The 18,536-nt window shown below is 39.6% G+C and overlaps 1 protein-coding gene across 4 annotated transcripts in view; it reads left to right on the plus strand.

Annotated features, from left to right (window-relative positions):
- Positions 1 to 18,536, plus strand: part of ATP11C (ATPase phospholipid transporting 11C) — a 1,720,948-nt gene that overhangs the window by 1,662,593 nt on the left and 39,819 nt on the right. For all 4 annotated transcript variants that reach the window (XM_044057530.1, XM_044057531.1, XM_044057529.1 and 1 more), the window contains one exon: positions 4,381 to 4,484. In XM_044057530.1, coding sequence (XP_043913465.1) covers positions 4,381 to 4,484 — 104 coding nt within the window. The remainder of the gene's footprint in view (positions 1 to 4,380; positions 4,485 to 18,536) is intronic.

An 18,536-nucleotide genomic window follows, 5' to 3' on the forward strand; every position in this document is an offset into this window, starting at 1 on the left:
AAAGCATTTATCTGATGAAGTCCTATGTGTATGGACAAAAACGCGTATTTTACAGTTGATGTTATAAGAGTGTTTATTTATTTTAGTACTTTCTACGTTTTTAAGTGGAATATTTGAATAAACTTTTAGTGGAGTTACCTAAAGTGCTTCCTTGGTCCTTTGGCACCTTTGTTTGGATTTCTTAGTCAGTATTTAGTGCCTTTGCTGTTTCGTTTGTGGATTTAGCTGTTAGCAGCCTACATCAGAAGGCCAGCATTCAGTGGCTACTATGCCTTAGCTGTCACCAGCCTACACAACAGGGTTGGCATCCAGAAGCTATTGTGCCTTAGATGTCACTAGCCTACTTAACAGATGCAGGATGGCCAAAGGGAACACCTGTAGCCAATATTAGAAGAAGAGCATTCCTAAATAGTGACCAGTGAGGCCACCAGTGAGCTACTCAGGTCCTCCTGATGAAAAGCAAGCCTGGTGCCCACTGATGACTCAGCATTAGAAATGTTGACTGGCACGGCCTGAAGTGACAGCTGCTTCTTCTCTGTCACCACTACAGATGGATCTGCAGAAGAAAGAGAAAACAAAAAGAGAACTCACTAGTGCACACATCTGTTGTATATGCTATTAGAGCTGTTTCCTGCTTTCATTGACATTGCTTTCTTCAGTGCTCTCCCTCCATTCCTTTGCCTCTGTAAGTCAAAGTGGGAAGAACTTCGTTACAGTGCAGGATGTAGAAAAGATGATGTCACTACAGGTCGCTATATCAATGCCTGCACTGCTCATTCACAACACTCACCATCCTGGCATCAACCTTGTGCAATGAGCCATCATACTGGCCAGCAGGCATTTCTGAAAGTCTGTATGGAGGAAAAACAAGAAACTCTTGGTCTCTGTATGGTAACAGCCAAGAACCCTGCTCTTCCCAACTTGTGAAGCAGCTATGGTTACTCAGACAGGTAGCACTGTCTGCACTGGTGCATATTCAGACATCATGTGGTGTGCAGCACTGTACAACAACAATCAAGCAGTGCAAAAAGCTCTGTAGTGCAGACCCATTGCACAATAAGCTAGACAGACACCACGCCCTGAGCATATGATGCACAGCCCTGGGGACATCATGGACAAGCAAGGTAGCACTGATTAATAATGCTAATGTGGTGTGTTAAAGGAGCAGTTCAGACAGCTGTGATGAACTCCATCATTAACATAACCACCATGCTACGAAAGCAATGTCTCATATTGCAAGAGATCAGACTAGTATGGTCTGCTGCAAAATCAAGACTTAGCTACATTAAACATTGGCTATTGAAAGAGATAAAGCAGACTTCTGGTAATATTAATGCTGTACTTTATTGAACAGTGGCGGAGGCAGGGGTAGGCACTTAGAAGGAATGCTGTATACGGGTGTGGGAACGCGCCAAAATGCCCTAAGTTTGTCTTATCAAGCTGTGGGTAAGAGGCACACCAATACCAATGTGCACAGAGGACAGCAAATGCCACAAAAAATATAATGGTACCTGTACGTTGGGTGAGGCATGGCAATGCATACAGGTGAGTAAGGAGTTCTGCTGCACATCAAGGTTGCTAGAACAGGTGACCGGTCTAAAGCAGAGAGTTGAAATATTAGTTTGGAAGTGCTGGTGGTGGTGAGATATGATGTGCAGTGTATTGCACAGATTCAGTAACCTGTTACTGGAAGAGGTGCCATGGTAACAGGCATGTAGCTGCCGTATTTATAGAAAATGGGGAGAGGGGTTATTACAGATAGGACTGATAATGGGCAGCATACATTCATATGGGACATACATATACAGCCATGTGTACAAACTGACCAACTTGTGTAATCCACAGGTGTACATGACTCATTATGGGCCCACATGTGTAATCCACAGGTGTACATGACTAATTATGGGCCCACTTGAGAGGCAACAAGTAGAAAAGTTCACCACCCAGGAAATTGCTGTTGTACTGCTAACCCACTGCACACATGGCGTATGCATCCTAGCCAAAGGTAATGTATACAAACATTTTTGGGTGTAGGTGTGGCAAGAAATCATACATGACATCAAAGACATGGTTGGCCATGATAGGATTTTACATCATGTTCAGCAAAAGAGAACAGATATTATATTGCTTTCTAACAAGTCACTGAACATTGCCAAATATGTATGCACCACAGGAGGTGCTCCACTAACACAGAAGAAATCATAGAAGTGGAGGAGTTCCTCACATTCCTGTTGGAGGAAGGTGACAATCATACCCATTAGTAGTCTGAATATAGGAGCTGAGCTGCTGATGACTGAACGATTGTTCGCAAGAGATGAACCAGGTAAGTGTTGGCCATTGCATGTCTGTGTAGTACAGTGCACTGCATATGAAGCAATACTTAGTCACCATAAAGAAAATTCTGCATACCTTCCTCCAGGTACCTGTGCAGTGCCCTGTATAACAAGTTATGTTGATGAGCATATGGTGTTGAGACAGCATGTCATATAACAGTGTGTCTGGTTAGAGGAAGGTATTACCATTTATTATAGTGATGACACGGGTATGTTGTCTTCATGTTTGCAAAGCCTCTGGTAATGGAGGATAAAACACAAGGTGATAACATATAGGTCACCTGTGGTGGTTGATGATGATGGCGGCATCAGGTGCATGACACATTATGATTACACAGTGACACTGCCAGCGGCACTATCACTGGAGGCCTCATACTCACCCACCTCCCCACCAATATGTGGGGAGCCTGAGCAGGGACAGACCAAAACACCTCCGTCACCCATGTATGGCAGACATCCTTTAAATGTGAGCCCCATCCAGGATACATCTGAATCTCCAGCTCAGACAGCATCAGTGAGTCACATTACATCTGGCATGCATATATTTCGTACAGAGGAGAGGGGTGGCTGTGTGCAGTGCTGCCATGATAGCAGGTTTGTCCCTGATCTGGGTGCAGCACGTGATGCTAATTATTTCATGTGCAGGTCAGTAATTCAGGCACAAAGCTTCTATCCACATCATTGACTATATTATGTGTGTGTTATTTGGCCTCTGGGATGGCATCCAGCTCCTGCACAGTGACATGTAGGGATAGGGAACAGATTGACAGTGCCTCTCAGGTCACTGATGATTAACATGGCATCCACTGGTGCACCCATGGCAGATGGTAACCATTTTCAGGTCTATCTCTGGAGGTCCTGCTGTCTGTGGTCATGGAAGGGTCCAAATGTGAGCTGGCTGATCACTGGCTGGACATGCTGAGATAAGAAAGAACGTTCCTGAGGAGTATCACTGTCAGCTTTGGCTACAGATGCCACCACACCTGCCAGTGGCCAGTCTCATGTACATTGTCAGAATTATTCCTCTGGATCTACCCTTGGGATGCCACTCCAGGATACAAACTGTTACTCCTGTTATTCTGTGCCATCAGTAACCCCTTAGGCAAACCATACCTTGCCTGTATGTGGCAGTTGTGCTGGTCTCGGACACTGTTCATCTGTTGGCTTCTGTTGCAACGTGCATGTATGCTGCCATGTCTCTATGCTCAGTAGCAGTGTCTGCTTAAATGACTTGCTCAAGGTCACGTACTAGGCAAATGAGGAGTGAGGGAGTCAAACCTTGACCCTCAGAAAGTACAGCTCAGAGCCTTAACTCTCTGCACCAACTGCCAAACTAAATAGTTATTGGGGATCTGTTTGATGATTCTGATTTTTTTTATTTAAATTCTGCCTTCAGTCTGTCGAAGTGTAACTGAAAATGACACTTTGGGCCCAAGAAGCAGTCTTATTATAATGTTGTTCCTTCTGATTTTATTAAATACATATTAATGGTGTCTCCATTGAAAGGTGGTATTATTTATTTGGATTGGTACATGTAATCAAGCATTGAGACCACCAACAATTACTTGCACTGGTTCATTTTAGTGCATAGCCGTTAACTGTCCACACAGGTGTCGGGTAAGAGAGAAAATGGCAGCCATTTTAATGAAGCATTGAAGATGAATACCAGAATTGAAATACTAACTACTTAGGTTTGGCACTCCGTTCTGTTAACTGAGACAAGCTAATAGCAATGCAGGTTTGTCTTGTACTGTATTGTAGTATAAATAATTGTGCAGAACGTAAAATATCATTCATTCTGTAAAGTTATGAAAAATACTTTTACCATGCAGGTTGGTTGGTTATAAACAGATGAAGAACAATATGATAGTTTGTAATTCTGTGAACAAATGCTTCCCTTAATCTGTAGACAGTGGACTTAAAGTCATGTAATTGCATCTGGAAGATATAGAAACATTATTTATAGTGAATATTACACATTACATTTGTGATTGTGCTTTATGGACAAAGTAATCTGCACTAACCTTTCTCACTTTTTTTTCCCAAGCTTGCACTGGATACCCGATACTGGACATGGCTGAACCACTTAGTGATATGGGGATCCCTCGCCTTCTATGTCTTTTTCTCATTCTTCTGGGGAGGAATAATATGGCAAGTGCTGCTTTTACTGGCAGCTTAGTAACATTTTCTCCACATTTGTTTCTGTTTGTAAGCTTATTGTCACTGTAATGTATCCACTGCAGAAGATAATGAAAAAATGGAACAAGGCAAGTGGTTTCTGCAAATGTATAAAACTGTGTACGTCACCCAGAGATCTTTCACTCATTAATGTAAAATCTGATTATCATGAAAGAGATATTTTATTTTAATTTGTAGAATTATTTTGTAAAAGAATGACATTTAAGCATTTATAAATGAGACAGCTTTTTTTGGAGTATAGTTGCTATAGCTACTGTACATTATTGTTTTGGCAGACCTAGTGCATAATTTTGTAAATTTCTTATCAACCTGAACCTTTGGATACCTACAGCTAATGATACTACAAAATTCCTAGTTGACTTTCAGCTCTCCTTAGAGGAAAACATCCGAAACAGTCCACACACCATCTGTAACTAGCACCCCTGCATAACTACTCATTCCCCACATCTTCAGTGACTACTGTCCTGTCTAGCCTGAGCATGAAGTACCACCTAAACTGATTCCTTTCAGGTCAAGGTCCACAAGCAGCATTTCCAGACTCTGTTCCTTAGACTGGTCATCTGTTCTAGCCACCTTGATTTGCAGTAGAATTTCTTACTCAGATTCTTCTTGGAATCCAAGGTAACTAACTCCTTAATTACCAAGGTGTTTAAACTCATTAAAACATAATGGCTCACAAAAGAGTTAAAAGCCCTAATGCAGCTTTGTAGTGAAGTTTGTCAAGTGAAACCCAACACTTTCAAAAAATAACTACGTCACATCATTGTGCTAAATGTCATTGAACAAGCAATATGCAGGCACAAAGACAGTTGCCTCACCTCCAGTCAGAATTCTCTTCTGCTCCCCAAAATAGTCAACAGACTAGCTGACCAAGCAACCTAAAAACAAAAACAAAACAAAATACCTCTAATCAGAACACAGTTCGGTGACTGAAAGGTAACTTCTCTCCAACTAATTTCTTCAAAGAATTTATCAACCTTCCAGCCATACCGCCACTCTCTTTCCACTCATTTACAGACCCCAGATCCCAAATACTTCATGCCATGCTACATCTCCGAAATTAGACCTAAACAATTGTTATCACTTCTGGAAGAAATCAATCACAACACTCCCATTTGCTGTAAATTATTTATCACTAGAGGAAATTTATTCTCACACCTCTGTTCCATATTTATAATTTCAGCTTCACTTCTAAAACCATGTCGGCAGCATGGAAAATAGCATTATTAACACCGGTCCCTAAAGAGACTAAACCAGTTTCAGCTGTCCATTTCCTACTGATATCCACACTACCAACCTGAGGTAAAATTCTGGAAAGCATATATGTATCATCATTTCACCAGCTATATACAAAAATGTCACCTAATATTTCAGAAGCAGTGTGGTTTTGGACAGGGAGGAACACATTGACCAGATTCTGGACCCTGACAGATGACATCCTAACCAACATGTATAGAGGAAACCTAGCAGATGCCCTGATCATTGACTCTATCCCCGCTTTTGACATGGTGGATCACAGTAATAATATGTCCCACCTGATCAGTATAGGAATCTGGCCTTAGAATGCATCAGAACCTTTCTCTTAAACAAATCATTCAAAGTCAATATCAGCACCTCTCGCCAAGAGGTATTCCATAAGGTAGTGTACTAGTCCCCTCACACACTTGTATCGGTATTCACCAACAAAGTACATTTTCAGTTACTCCACCTCCAGTTATTAGTCAGCACAGATGTCGTGGTCCTCATTAGTTCTAGCAGAAGCCAGCAAGTCATTCAGGATGAACTTCAACTGGATATTTTACCTCTGAGCTATTGGCTTGCCTCCAAAAAGCTCCTCCTAAACCCTAACAGAACTAAAATAATACTACTTAAAACTCATTAAAAAATTATTTAAAAGGCCCAAAACCTTCCCGATTGAAGAACAAGACAATCATGTCATAGAAACCAACTTCCTCATTCACATAACTGGAAGTTTGACTTTGCACTTTCAAACCCATGTTGAGAATATCAGGCCAAAAAAACAATTACTTTTCTGGGTCTAAAAACTATGTTGAATCCTTTCACTGCCACCCAGAGCAGTTGTAACCAGAAGCATCAGTTTTGCCCATGTTGGAATATGGCTCACCATTATTTAATAATAAAACCCATTTGTTAACTAACCAGGTTTGTCCACTGAACACTTTTCAGGGGCATTCATTCATTAAGTGACCTGCTCAAGGTCACAATGTAGGCAAATGAAGGCTGAGGGAATCCAGCCTTGTACCACAGAAACAACAGCTCAGTTTTAACCCTCTATGCAAGATACCAGACAATGCATCCTCTAAAAATATGACAATCCTTCAATCCATCCCTAACAAAATTGCAGATTCATAGCTAACTTACTTCATCTACAGCAATACTGCTTATCCCTCCAACAGGCCAATAGCTGTCTGTGAAACAAAGAGTAGACGTCCTGCTAGGTCCACTACTTTCTAAACTCCTTCAGCAGGAGGATTCTGCTATGAAATCCAGAGTGCATTTACTACTTGTTCCCACTCACCATCAGAATACTTACAAATCTTTCCTACTTTTATAACATTTTTGGCAATTCCAGTTCAGGCCCAGTCCTCCAAACCCACTAAACATAATTTCACTGCACTGACCACCATAGGAATGCTGTTGAAGACTGGGGGGGGGGTGGAGGGCAAGAGGGGCACTTATGTCCACCTAGTATATATATATATAATATATATATATATATATATATATATATATATATATATATATATATATATATATATATATATATATATATATATATATATATATATATATATATGGATCCCCTTCACTACACCGACACACCACAAAGCCGACACCCAAAACACCGACACCAAAAGACCGACAACACACAATACCGACAACGCACAAAACCGAACACCATAACACCGACACACAAAACATAAACTACACGTTGCACACAGCTATACATGCACTAACCTTAACCCAAACCCTAACCCTAAGGTCCGACACAACTGCACACTTACCCTACCCGCACCCTAACCCTAACTCACTTAACCCACCCCTAAACCTACAGTCCGTCACTATCGCACACATACCCTACCTGCACCCTAACTCTAACTCACTTAACCCACCCTTAAACATATAGTCTGTCACTATCGCACACTCACCCTACCCGCACCCTAACCCTAACTCACTTAACCCGCCCCTAAAACTACAGTCCCTCACTATCACACACTTACCTGTCCGCTCCCTAACACTAAATCCCTCACTCTATCGCACACTTACCGAGTCACGCTCACACCTTGCCCATGTTGGTGTTTCGTCCGGCGGGATCTCACCTTGTCGATCATCTACGTCATCGGTCTTCTCGTCTCCTTCTGTAGAGTGTCGGCCTTCTGGCATGTCGGTGTACTGAAGGGGACCCATATATATATATATATATATATATATATATATATATATATATATATATATATGGATCTAAGATGTTTTATCGAAAGATCAAATGTCTGAATCCATTTAGGGTGAGCATAATTATGCGAAAGTGCTTTTCACTGAAGAAGCACTTTCGCATAAGTATGCCTGTTGCCGAGGCTGTACTACGGTGAGGATAATGGAAAATTTCCCTTTCCCCACTGTAGTTTGGTTTCGGAGGGAGAATATTAAAGTGAGGGGGTATGGGGGGTGGAGGGGGGCAAATTCCCCCTGCAGAAACGTTAATGTAGTGTTTTTTTTTTTTTTTTTATATTCACTCACTTTAACGAAAGCGCTTTTTCGATTAAAGTGCTTTCATTAAAGTGTGTTTGGTGGTTATGATTTCAGATGTTTGATCTTTCAATTAAACGTCCTAGATCCATATGTGTATATATATTTATATATATATATATATATATATATATATATATATATATATATATGTGTGTGTGTGTGTGTGTATGTATATGTGTTTGTGTGTGTATGTATATATATATATATATATATATATATATATATATATATATATATATATATATATGTGTGTGTGTGTGTGTGTGTGTGTGTGTGTATAGATATATATATATATATATATATATGTATGTATATATATATATATATATATATATATATATATGTATGTATATCTTCCAGCTGATATTACCTTACTTTCCACCTTAGGTCAATTTAAAACTAGACTCAAACAACATTTGTCACTTAACTGGCTATGTCAATGTATCAAGCCTGGCTAACTCTCTCTAGAATGTGTAAAAATCTGTTAACCAGTTTATTGTGTAATTTAATTTAATCCTAACTTACGCTCGGGATTAACTCTAACCTGTGGAACTTGTTTAACTTGCTTACTTATGTAATCTCTGCAAATAGTCTGTTTGTAATATGTAATGCTGGTATTATGTAATGCTGTATCTGCTTACCTTTGGTGCTTTTCTCCCTGGGCCTTCGCTGAAAATGGACATGCATCCAGTCGGACTATCCCGGTCAACAAATGTGAAATAAATATATATATATATATATATATATATATATATATATATATATATATATATATATATATATGTATATATATATATATATATATATATATATATATATATATATATATATATATATGTATATATATATATATATATATATATATATAGATATATGTGTGTGTGTGTATATGTGTATATGTATATACATATATATGAATTGGGAAGCTGCAATTAATCTCCAAACAAATTTATAGGATCAAGGGTTCACAGATTTATAGGTGGTTACTATGCTAATGGCCATAGGACCTTTACCAGGCTAGCCATGTTATACCCATATTCCCACAGGCCATTTTCCTTTTGCCTAGACTTCTGAGAAATAGATTCCAAATAATAAAGGGTCCAGCAGAAATCTATAAACACATGTAGTAGAACCATAAACACTCCAGAAATAAGTAATAAATGAAAACTATAATATGCTGTGGCATTAAATTCCCCCCAAAGACTGCTTCAGTAGTTTCCCATGTATGCATAACCGGCAAAATGAAACAGTTCCCCTAATGACCACACCCTCAGTAGTCTGTCCCTGTATGTACAAAAAGCAAATGACATAAAAATGAATAATTTCCCCAATGTTCTCTTAAGCAGTTTGTCCATGTATGCAAAAACATCAAAGTGAAACATTTTCCCGAATGACCTGTTGAATAGCCTGTCCTTGTATGCACGTAAGGAGCAAATGACATCAAAATGAATAAGTTCCCCCAATGTTCCCTTAATTACTTTTCCATGTATGCACAAGCACAAAAATAAAACATTTTCCCCAACGACTTATTCAGTAGTCTGTCCGTATGCATAGTAAGCACAAAATTACATAAAAGTAAATAATTTAAGCATTTGGTGTTAATTTAATGATAAAGCCACACAACAGTACAAAAACTTTGGCTTAGCCTACCTGATGAGGTCTCTTTGTGGGGGGGAAATAAATGAACTCCAGAGTGAAAAAACTCAAGGATGTGTACATAGAGAACAAGCAATGATCTCAACCTTAATGAAAGACATCAAAGTGAGCAACAGCACCAGAAAGAGTGTTTTAGAATTGTTGTTGCTGTTGTTGTGTCTTTTGGCTTTTTCTGGTTAGGGGTCGCCACAGCGGAACTCCAGTCTGCTAATGACTGGCAGTTGATTTTTACTTGCCGAGTTGCCAGCCCTGACGCACAACCTTCAACGAAGGTATGCCCATTCATGCATGTCTCCACGCAGAAGACGCTCTAGCTGAGAATCGAACCGGACAGCGTCTTACTCTGAGGCGACAACGCTACAGTATGGCAAAGGGTACAGAATGATTAACACAGAGATATGTTACAACACACTTAATGATGTGATAAAACTAAAAACAAAACTATGGTGCATTCAAATGATAACAAACTTTCACATTTTTCAAGTAAAAGAATGCAAAATTTTACCATAAATGTGTATGTTAAGACATTTTACAGGGACTGCATAGATTTCATTCTGTTTTAATATAATGGAAAAACAAGTAAGGCATGGAGAAAAGACTGTCGACAGGCATGGTAGGTATCAGGGTCATATACAGTGCCCTGGCTGGAGTTAGGAGAGGAAGGCAGAGCAGCTGGGCAGGGGCAGAAAAAGGAGAAGTAGAACAAGACAAGACCTGCCGAATGCCTGGCCCATCTAGCAAGCTGTCTGGCCTGCAGTGACTTCACAGGCTGCATTACTTAATCACAGACCTACCGAATGCCTGGCCCATCTAGCAAGCTGTCTGACTTGCAGTAACTTCACAGCCTGCATTACTTAACCACAGACCTACCGAATGCCTGGCCCATCTAGTGAGCTGTCTGGCCTGCAGTGACTTCACAGCCTGCATTACTTAACCACAGACCTAATGAATGCCTGGTCCATCTAACGAACTGTCTGGCCTGCAGTGACTTTACAGCCTGCATTACTTAACCACAGACCTACCGAATGCCTGGCCCAGCTAGCGAGCTGTCTGGCATGCAGTGACTTCACAGCCTGCATTACTTAACCACAGACCTACCGAATGCCTGGCCCATTTAGCGAGCTGTCTGGCCTGCAGTGACTTCATAGCCTGCATTACTTAACCACAGACCTACTGAATGCCTGGCCCGTCTAGCTAGCTGTCTGGCCTGCAGTGACTTCACAGCCTGCTTTACTTAACCACAGACCTATCAAATGCCTGGCCCATCTAGCAAGCTGTCTGGCCTGCAGTGACTTCACAGTCTGCATTACTTAACCACAGACCTACCGAATGCCTGGCCCATCTAGCTAGCTGTCTGGCCTGCAGTGACTTCACAGCCTGCATTACTTAACCACAGACAGATTTGCTGATGTCAGGTTAGGATAAGACATATAGATAAACTGAAAACAAAACACTGCATAGTAATCTTGAATCTGCAAATAAATTTACTTCCAAGGCATATAGACTATTTCTGTAACTAGTTTTTACCTGCAAAGCATACATTAGAAATTTTCACAGCCTTGCCCAAGATACCACAGGTGAATTACCAAGCACTTTAGCAGAACCTGTAAACCCAAAACACATTAGAAAGGACAACATTTTAGCCATATTTTGCATTGTCTAGCAGGCGTGTGGCAGTCAGATTTGCTAGCTTATCATGTTTGCATTGTGTACTGTACTTAGGGACTCTGTAACCAGAGATCTAATTCTTGGAAATAACATGCATAACTTGCAGTAGAAAACTTACAAGGTGCCAAGCTGCATAGTGCCCATAAAGTGGTGTGTTGAGTGCAACTTCTAGTCACCATAACTTAAGCATGTACTCATAGTTGTTATAATTTCTCATTGATCTGAAATATCTGAAATGGTAGATGTAAAAAAAAATTCTCATTGATCTGAAATATCTAAAACGGTAGATGTAAAAAAAAGACCCCCCCCCCCAAACTAGTACAGTCTTTACCATAATCTTTGAAGTTAACAGACAAAGTTAGCTTTTATACTCGGATTAGCCAAGCATGTCCTTCTCCCTTTGTTATTTGAGTACAAGCGTTGAAAAATCATAGCCTAGAGGGGTTTATTCATACCTCAACAATGGGACATATCTGTAACACAGAGCAGATGGGTACTTGGTATGAATGGGATGTGATGCCTTTACAACATCTAAAAACGACAGAAAAGTTAACTGTACTTTCTCTAACTGCACGAATATGTTTATTCTTATGTTTTATATAAGTACACAGTCATTGGTAGGAAAAGCAGATATTGTCACATTGCATTAGTGCAGTAAGCAGCTTTACACATAAAACATGTGCGAATGTGACTCTCAACAAGAAATATAACAAATATACAAGTAGTATAGGGAGCTAAAACCCTCAACCGTAAGCCAAATCCCACTTCTATACAGTGCCCATATGGTCAGCAGCAGGTGTAACACTTGAATTAGCTACTTCATAAAACTGGTGCCAAAATACAAATAAATGGAACTTCACTCTGCAGTCTGCAACATAAAATAAACGGAACTTCACTCTGCACCATAAAAATAAATAGAACTTCACTCTGCCCCATAAAAATAAATGGAACTTCACTCTGCACCATAAATTCACCATAATTTCACTCTGCACCATAAAAATAAACAGAACTTCACTCTGCACTTCAGAAGAGCTAGTATCACTTACTTCAGAAACGGAGCTAACACTTGGATCAGCTACTTCATAAAACCGGAGCCTTATCAGCAAGAAGGAAGTGCCTTCCACGCACTTTTGTGTTTAAATTGGTGTACGACGTGCACATGAATCCTACAGGTCTTGCAGCTGTAAAAGTGGGGGATGGCGCCTATGTTGACCACGACTTTTCTTTACTCACTCCCAAACTAATTAAAGCACTCCTCCAAAACTCACAGATCTCTCCAGCTTTGTGAGGTATGGGCCCCTATGCAAAGACCTTATTCAGACAGAGCAGATTCAAATGCAACACCATTGGACATGTTCCATGCTCATGACATTTCCTCACTTCTCAGTTTAATGTAGTTCCCTCACTAATCAGTTTAACACCTGAAATCTTCAGTAAACGAAAATGTAATAACACATAGCCTAACTTTCTAAATATCTGTCAGGCATTCAATACCCGTATATAGTTTTCTGCCTTTTAATATTACAGTGCGTTTACTTCTTATCAGTCTAGAATCATACCAGGCTCAATTCATGGGGCTGTAACTTGTCATATGTAATAGCTTGATTTTGTACATGCACACTGCATTTGCCTGATAGACAGACAGACATACTGACATACATAAATACATTAAAAAATAGTGATATCAGGCAGGTGTGCATTTTTGAAGGAGCAACATGCAGGCCCTTTGAGATGCATTTGTGAAGCTGTCTGTCATCAGATCCCCTAGTTTTCAGCACTGTCCTGCATTGGTGTTAATCCTTCCATTCTTTCCCTGTTGTGCACATAATATTCAATAAACTTCATGTTTACTTCTTACAAAATAGAGCAACATTTGTAACAGCATTGCTAGATTTGCTACAAGAAAGCATGCTAAGAATCCACCAGTGTGTCTCATGTCACAATATGCAATGGCTTGAATCATCAATATCTTCCAATAATTCAACTAAAATTCATCCATAAAGTACTAACTTATCCTGACTGCTTCTTACCTCCTCATGTCATAGAATGGCACAAGCTCTATTATGAACTTAGGGTGGCTTATAGACTTAAGAAATCTGTTACTTAAATCCAGGAATAAATTTGGAGACTCATGCATCTGTGTTCATGTTGGCAAACTGGAACAGACTTCGAGCTGCACTGTGGCAATTTTCTTCCTAGTATGCATTCAGAAACTCATTTTTTTAAAGACCATCTCTTCAACAGATGGACTTGTCAATGTGGAGCTGCATGAAGAATTTCTGCTTGCAACTGCATGTTTAATTAAAATTATTAAAGTTTTTCAACTGAGGTATTTATACCTGTAATTTGATAAAAACATTATAACGCTTTCGTTTTTGTTTTGTTTTTTTCTTCATGCACACTTTGTGTTACCCATTTTTTATTGTATTTCTGTAATAACATGTAATTGTACCTCATGTGACAAAAAATATCATTTATTATTTATTTGACATTTGTTGACTGGGATAGTCTGACTGAACTAGCGCCCTTTTTCAGCAGAGGCCCTGGGAGAAAAGCTCCACAATCATATACAGTAGTTTAACACACTAACAAATATAGACAGTAAATAGCACATTAGTAAGAAAAAATGAGTTACATCATAAGGTTACACATTACATCACAAGGTTAGACAGATGATCAGTTTGTTCAATTAAATACAAAGATTGTGTCAAATGCAGTTTGTCGAAAATATTTACAGGATACATTTATATGTACAACAGGAAAACAGTTAATTTAGAAGAAACTTTGTATGTAGAGGCAGTGTCCTGAGTATAATAAAATCACTTTGTCACCTGGTTTAGTAATGGCATTTTAGGTACCATAAAGATAGTATGTTAAGTCTCAAATGTGTTTGTTCTGGCACTGCATCATAAAACAGTCATCAGATTCTGTAGAAGTATTTAAATACCGTGTAGGGATTCTTAGAGGATATAGATGTTGTAGTCAGGGTGATATTAAGCTTGAGGGGAAGTTTAGAGAAGTAGTGAGGGGTAATGAAGTTTAGAGAGAGAGGATGAGAGAGGTAAGGGAGGAGAACTGAGGGTTTTTAAGGTGTTGAAGTTGTGAAAGGGGTGTTATCAGAGTTAGGGATTGAAGATAGCCTGGATGGAGATTACTGCTGCACTATGTCTGATCTGTCTACAATGTGTTTTTTTTTTTATTTTTCATTTTAAACTCGTTCACACTAACCATACACTATTATCACACTTATTAACATGCAATGAATCATGAATGCTCACTAGTCAGTAAAGTGTGCTTAGTATACTGTATGTTGTATTCCTTGGGATTCCACTGAAAATGGGCACTGTGCTGTTGGATATTCATAGTCATTTAGTGAAAATAAATATTAGAATTTCTAGAGGACTTTTGTCACTTTAGAAGCACAAAACTTTCATTCTATTCTCCTTTTTCCACTTGCTGTGTGTTCCTTTATCTTGACTTATGCCCACTAAGAAGGTAAAGAGTTTGCCTCTCATGCACTGCACCCGGTGACCAGTAGCAAGTGACATGAAAGCATACATCCTGTGTGCTGTCCACTGGCATGTCCAGTGCAACTGTGCTTGCAACTAACAAAGTAGTTCATACTAAGAATCCAAGTTTGATTCTTTTGCAGGTGTTTAGAAAAGGCTTCCCCTGCCTCACCTTGTACTTTTCATTGTTTTAGTTATATCCATATTCAAAAAGTCATAAACAGTGTGAGATACTGAAAGCTTGCTGAAGGCCAGACACCCAGTTCATGGAATTAATATATGCTCAGTCTGTCTTAATTCACTCATAAAAATAAAGAAACCTGTTTTTAATTTTAGGTCACTTTTGGTTCTTTTCAATGAATCTGACATGTTTCAGTTGTACCCCAGTGTTAAATCGTTAGAAATATGGTTGATGTAAACAAAACACTAATTTTATTTTTTAGATTTTGTATATGTTAAATAATAAAAATAAAAAAAAAGCATCCTTTCCCATCCCCCCTTTGCAAGTCCGAGTGTGTCAAAACCATTCACTGTATGGAACTGCTTGGCCATCTTCCTTTCAGTGTCGTTGTTGTTTCATTTTCTCTTTTTGAGGCCTGACTGTGAAGTAGGCTGTTTGAATATCTCATTAGTATTTCTTTCTTTTATTCTTATTGGCCTCCTCCATCTTTTTCTTTCTTTTTTTTTGCTCTTGAATATGCTGTGTTGCCACTAACAACAGAAGTAGTCCTTCCTTAACTTTTTTTGTCTTTACTGTTGTTGCTGCCTGCTTTATTGAATGGTTTGTCTGATACACTTCTCTGACTTGCCATCTTAATGACTCTTTAAAACATCTCCCTGATATATTTACCTTTGTGATATACTTGTCTAACTTTGGAGAACCATTGCATTTTTCCTTCATTTTGTTTTGAATATTTTCTGAAATTAAATGTGATGCTCTTAATTAATGTCTTCATTGGTAAACCTAAATGCAGGAAGGTACTCTGTTTATATTATAGGTTCATAGGTAAGTACTAGGCTATCTGCCCAAGGGCATTTATAAGCCTAGCCAGAATGTGTTGGCTTTTGTCACCCCCTTAGATTAGTTCCCTGTGCCTCTGTCCAGCAGAGCCATTAGTTCCCTGCACCACTGTCCAGCAGAGCCACTGCAGTGATTCTCGGGGTAAATTTTCTGTTTCCCATCCACCCGTCAAGGTTTCTCTTGAAGAGTGTTAGTGAGGGGCTCTGCCTGATGTATATTGAAATCCTGTTCCAAAGCATGGGGAGTCCCTGGGACAGGAATCTATCCTTCCAGCATGTCCTATTTATCATTGTGGTGAGGTTTATATCTCTAAAGCGTGTGGCTCTCAGGGATTTTTTTTTTTTTTAGGTGGAGCATGTCCATCAATTCTGGGATGGACATGGCCTTGTATGTCAGGCAGAGATCACCTCTGAGTAAGCGGTATGCAACCGAGTACAGCTGGAGTTTCTTGAGTTGGGTTGCATAGGGCATCTGTTTGAGGCCAGTAATCCTCTTGGTGAGGTACTTTTGTGGCTTTTCCAGCTGTTGCAGGTGTCTTGTAAGGTACATCCCAAATGGGGCGTTGTATTCTATGATGGGTCTAATGAGTGATGAGTCGAGAGGTACAATAACCTCTTTTGTTCTAGATGTGAACCCTTTTGTGATTAGGTGGGTCACATGGAAGGATTTTCTATCCAACTTGGCAATATGATTATCAAAGGAGAGATTACTGTCTACTTGGGTCCCCAGATCCCTTGTTACATTTTCTGTAGTTAGGGAACTACCACGTGTGTGGTAGTTCGCGGGTACTTTATTTTTCCCAAAGAGGATGACTATGCACTTTTTGGCATTTAGCTTGAGGCCATGATTTTGACACCAGGTATCCATCTCAGTGAGACACTTCTGGTGGGTGTCCTGGGTCATGGTGGGTGATCTGTAGCAAGCTACAATTTGGATTGCAGTTTTGCCCGTTGTTAGTTTCACATGGATGATCTCTGATGCATTGTGCTGCACCACTAACCTGGAGGTGTGGGTTTCCTTGATGAATATGGATACACCCCCCGCCTTTTGTGTTTCCATCCTGGTTCTGTAGGTATGGTATGAGTTATAGCCTAGTAGTGCTGGGGTGCTCTCAGGAGCCTTAAACCAGGTTTCTGTTACTGCACAGATGTTGATATTCTCCATACTGAGGAGTGCCTCAAGTGCATGCATTTTAAGGTTTAGACTTCTGGCATTGAGTAGCATTAATCTTACAGCAGACTATCACATTTTGTGAAGAGGACAGACTCAGCTTATTTTTGTGTGTTATGTATTCCAGTAATGTTGTCTGATAAAGTTTTTACAGAAGATCTTTATGAAGTGCACAGAGCACCATGAGTACATTCTGAAAGTGGGGAAAAAGGTATTCCCTAGTGTGAGACCCAATCTTAACACCGCTTGTGGGAGTGCTTAATAAAATCTTGTAACCAAAGCACTAAGATTGAGGTCTTGTGCTAGATGAGGTGTAGTTATGGGTGGTGCAAGTAGTTTCAGTCTGATTTTACCACAAAGCAAGGTGACAATCGTATCTGCAGCAGATTTTATTAGAAAGTAGCCAAACTGCAGCACAATCAGTTATTCACTCAGACGATAAATCAAAATAATAAATGCAGCCTATATTCAAGTGTAAATTAGGCTGCAGTGGTGCACCAGATAGTGTTGTCGCCTCACAGTAAGAGGTTTTCCAGTTCGATTCTCGGCTGGAGCTTCCTCTGTGTGGAGTCTGCATGTCCTCCCTGTGGTCGAGTGAGTTTTAAAGACATGCAGGTAGGTACATGTGCGTTATGTGTGTGCCTTCTCTGAAGGTTGGGTGCTGGGCTGGCAACTCAACACTGTAAAAACATGTTAAATAAAATAAGATATCAATACACAGGAGGTTCAGGTTAAAAAGTTTACTAGTGTACACCAGGAGGCAAAAAACGTACAAGTACAGAATTTTGTCTGACATGAAACAGGAAGCACACAATTTTATATAGGTTTAACATTTAAGCTATGCCCTCCTTACTGACGTGATATGTCACAGGGCATCTACATCACTTTTAGCTTACAGTCTGTTATTCATAAAGCTGTTGATGCTGTATATTTAAAAAAAACTTTTACTCTAGATACAATACGGCCTTGCTATCCAGCTGGTCAGACATAATGTCTTTCTGTAAAGTTACTTCTTCAAGGTTTCATATCAGTTCGAATACAATAGCAGATTCAGTCTTTTAATACACGTCTTTGTTCTCTGTTACACTTTCTGACACAGCTGCATGCTATCTCAGTAATACATATACAAGGCCAAATCATTCCAACAGGAAAGAGCAGAAGATTTCATTATTTCACACATTTAATTTCCTGACCCAGCAGATAATCACT

The sequence above is a fragment of the Protopterus annectens genome, chromosome 15.part0 (genome assembly GCF_019279795.1).
Source record: "Protopterus annectens isolate FY-2018-M chromosome 15.part0, PAN1.0, whole genome shotgun sequence".
NCBI lineage: Eukaryota > Metazoa > Chordata > Ceratodontiformes > Protopteridae > Protopterus > Protopterus annectens.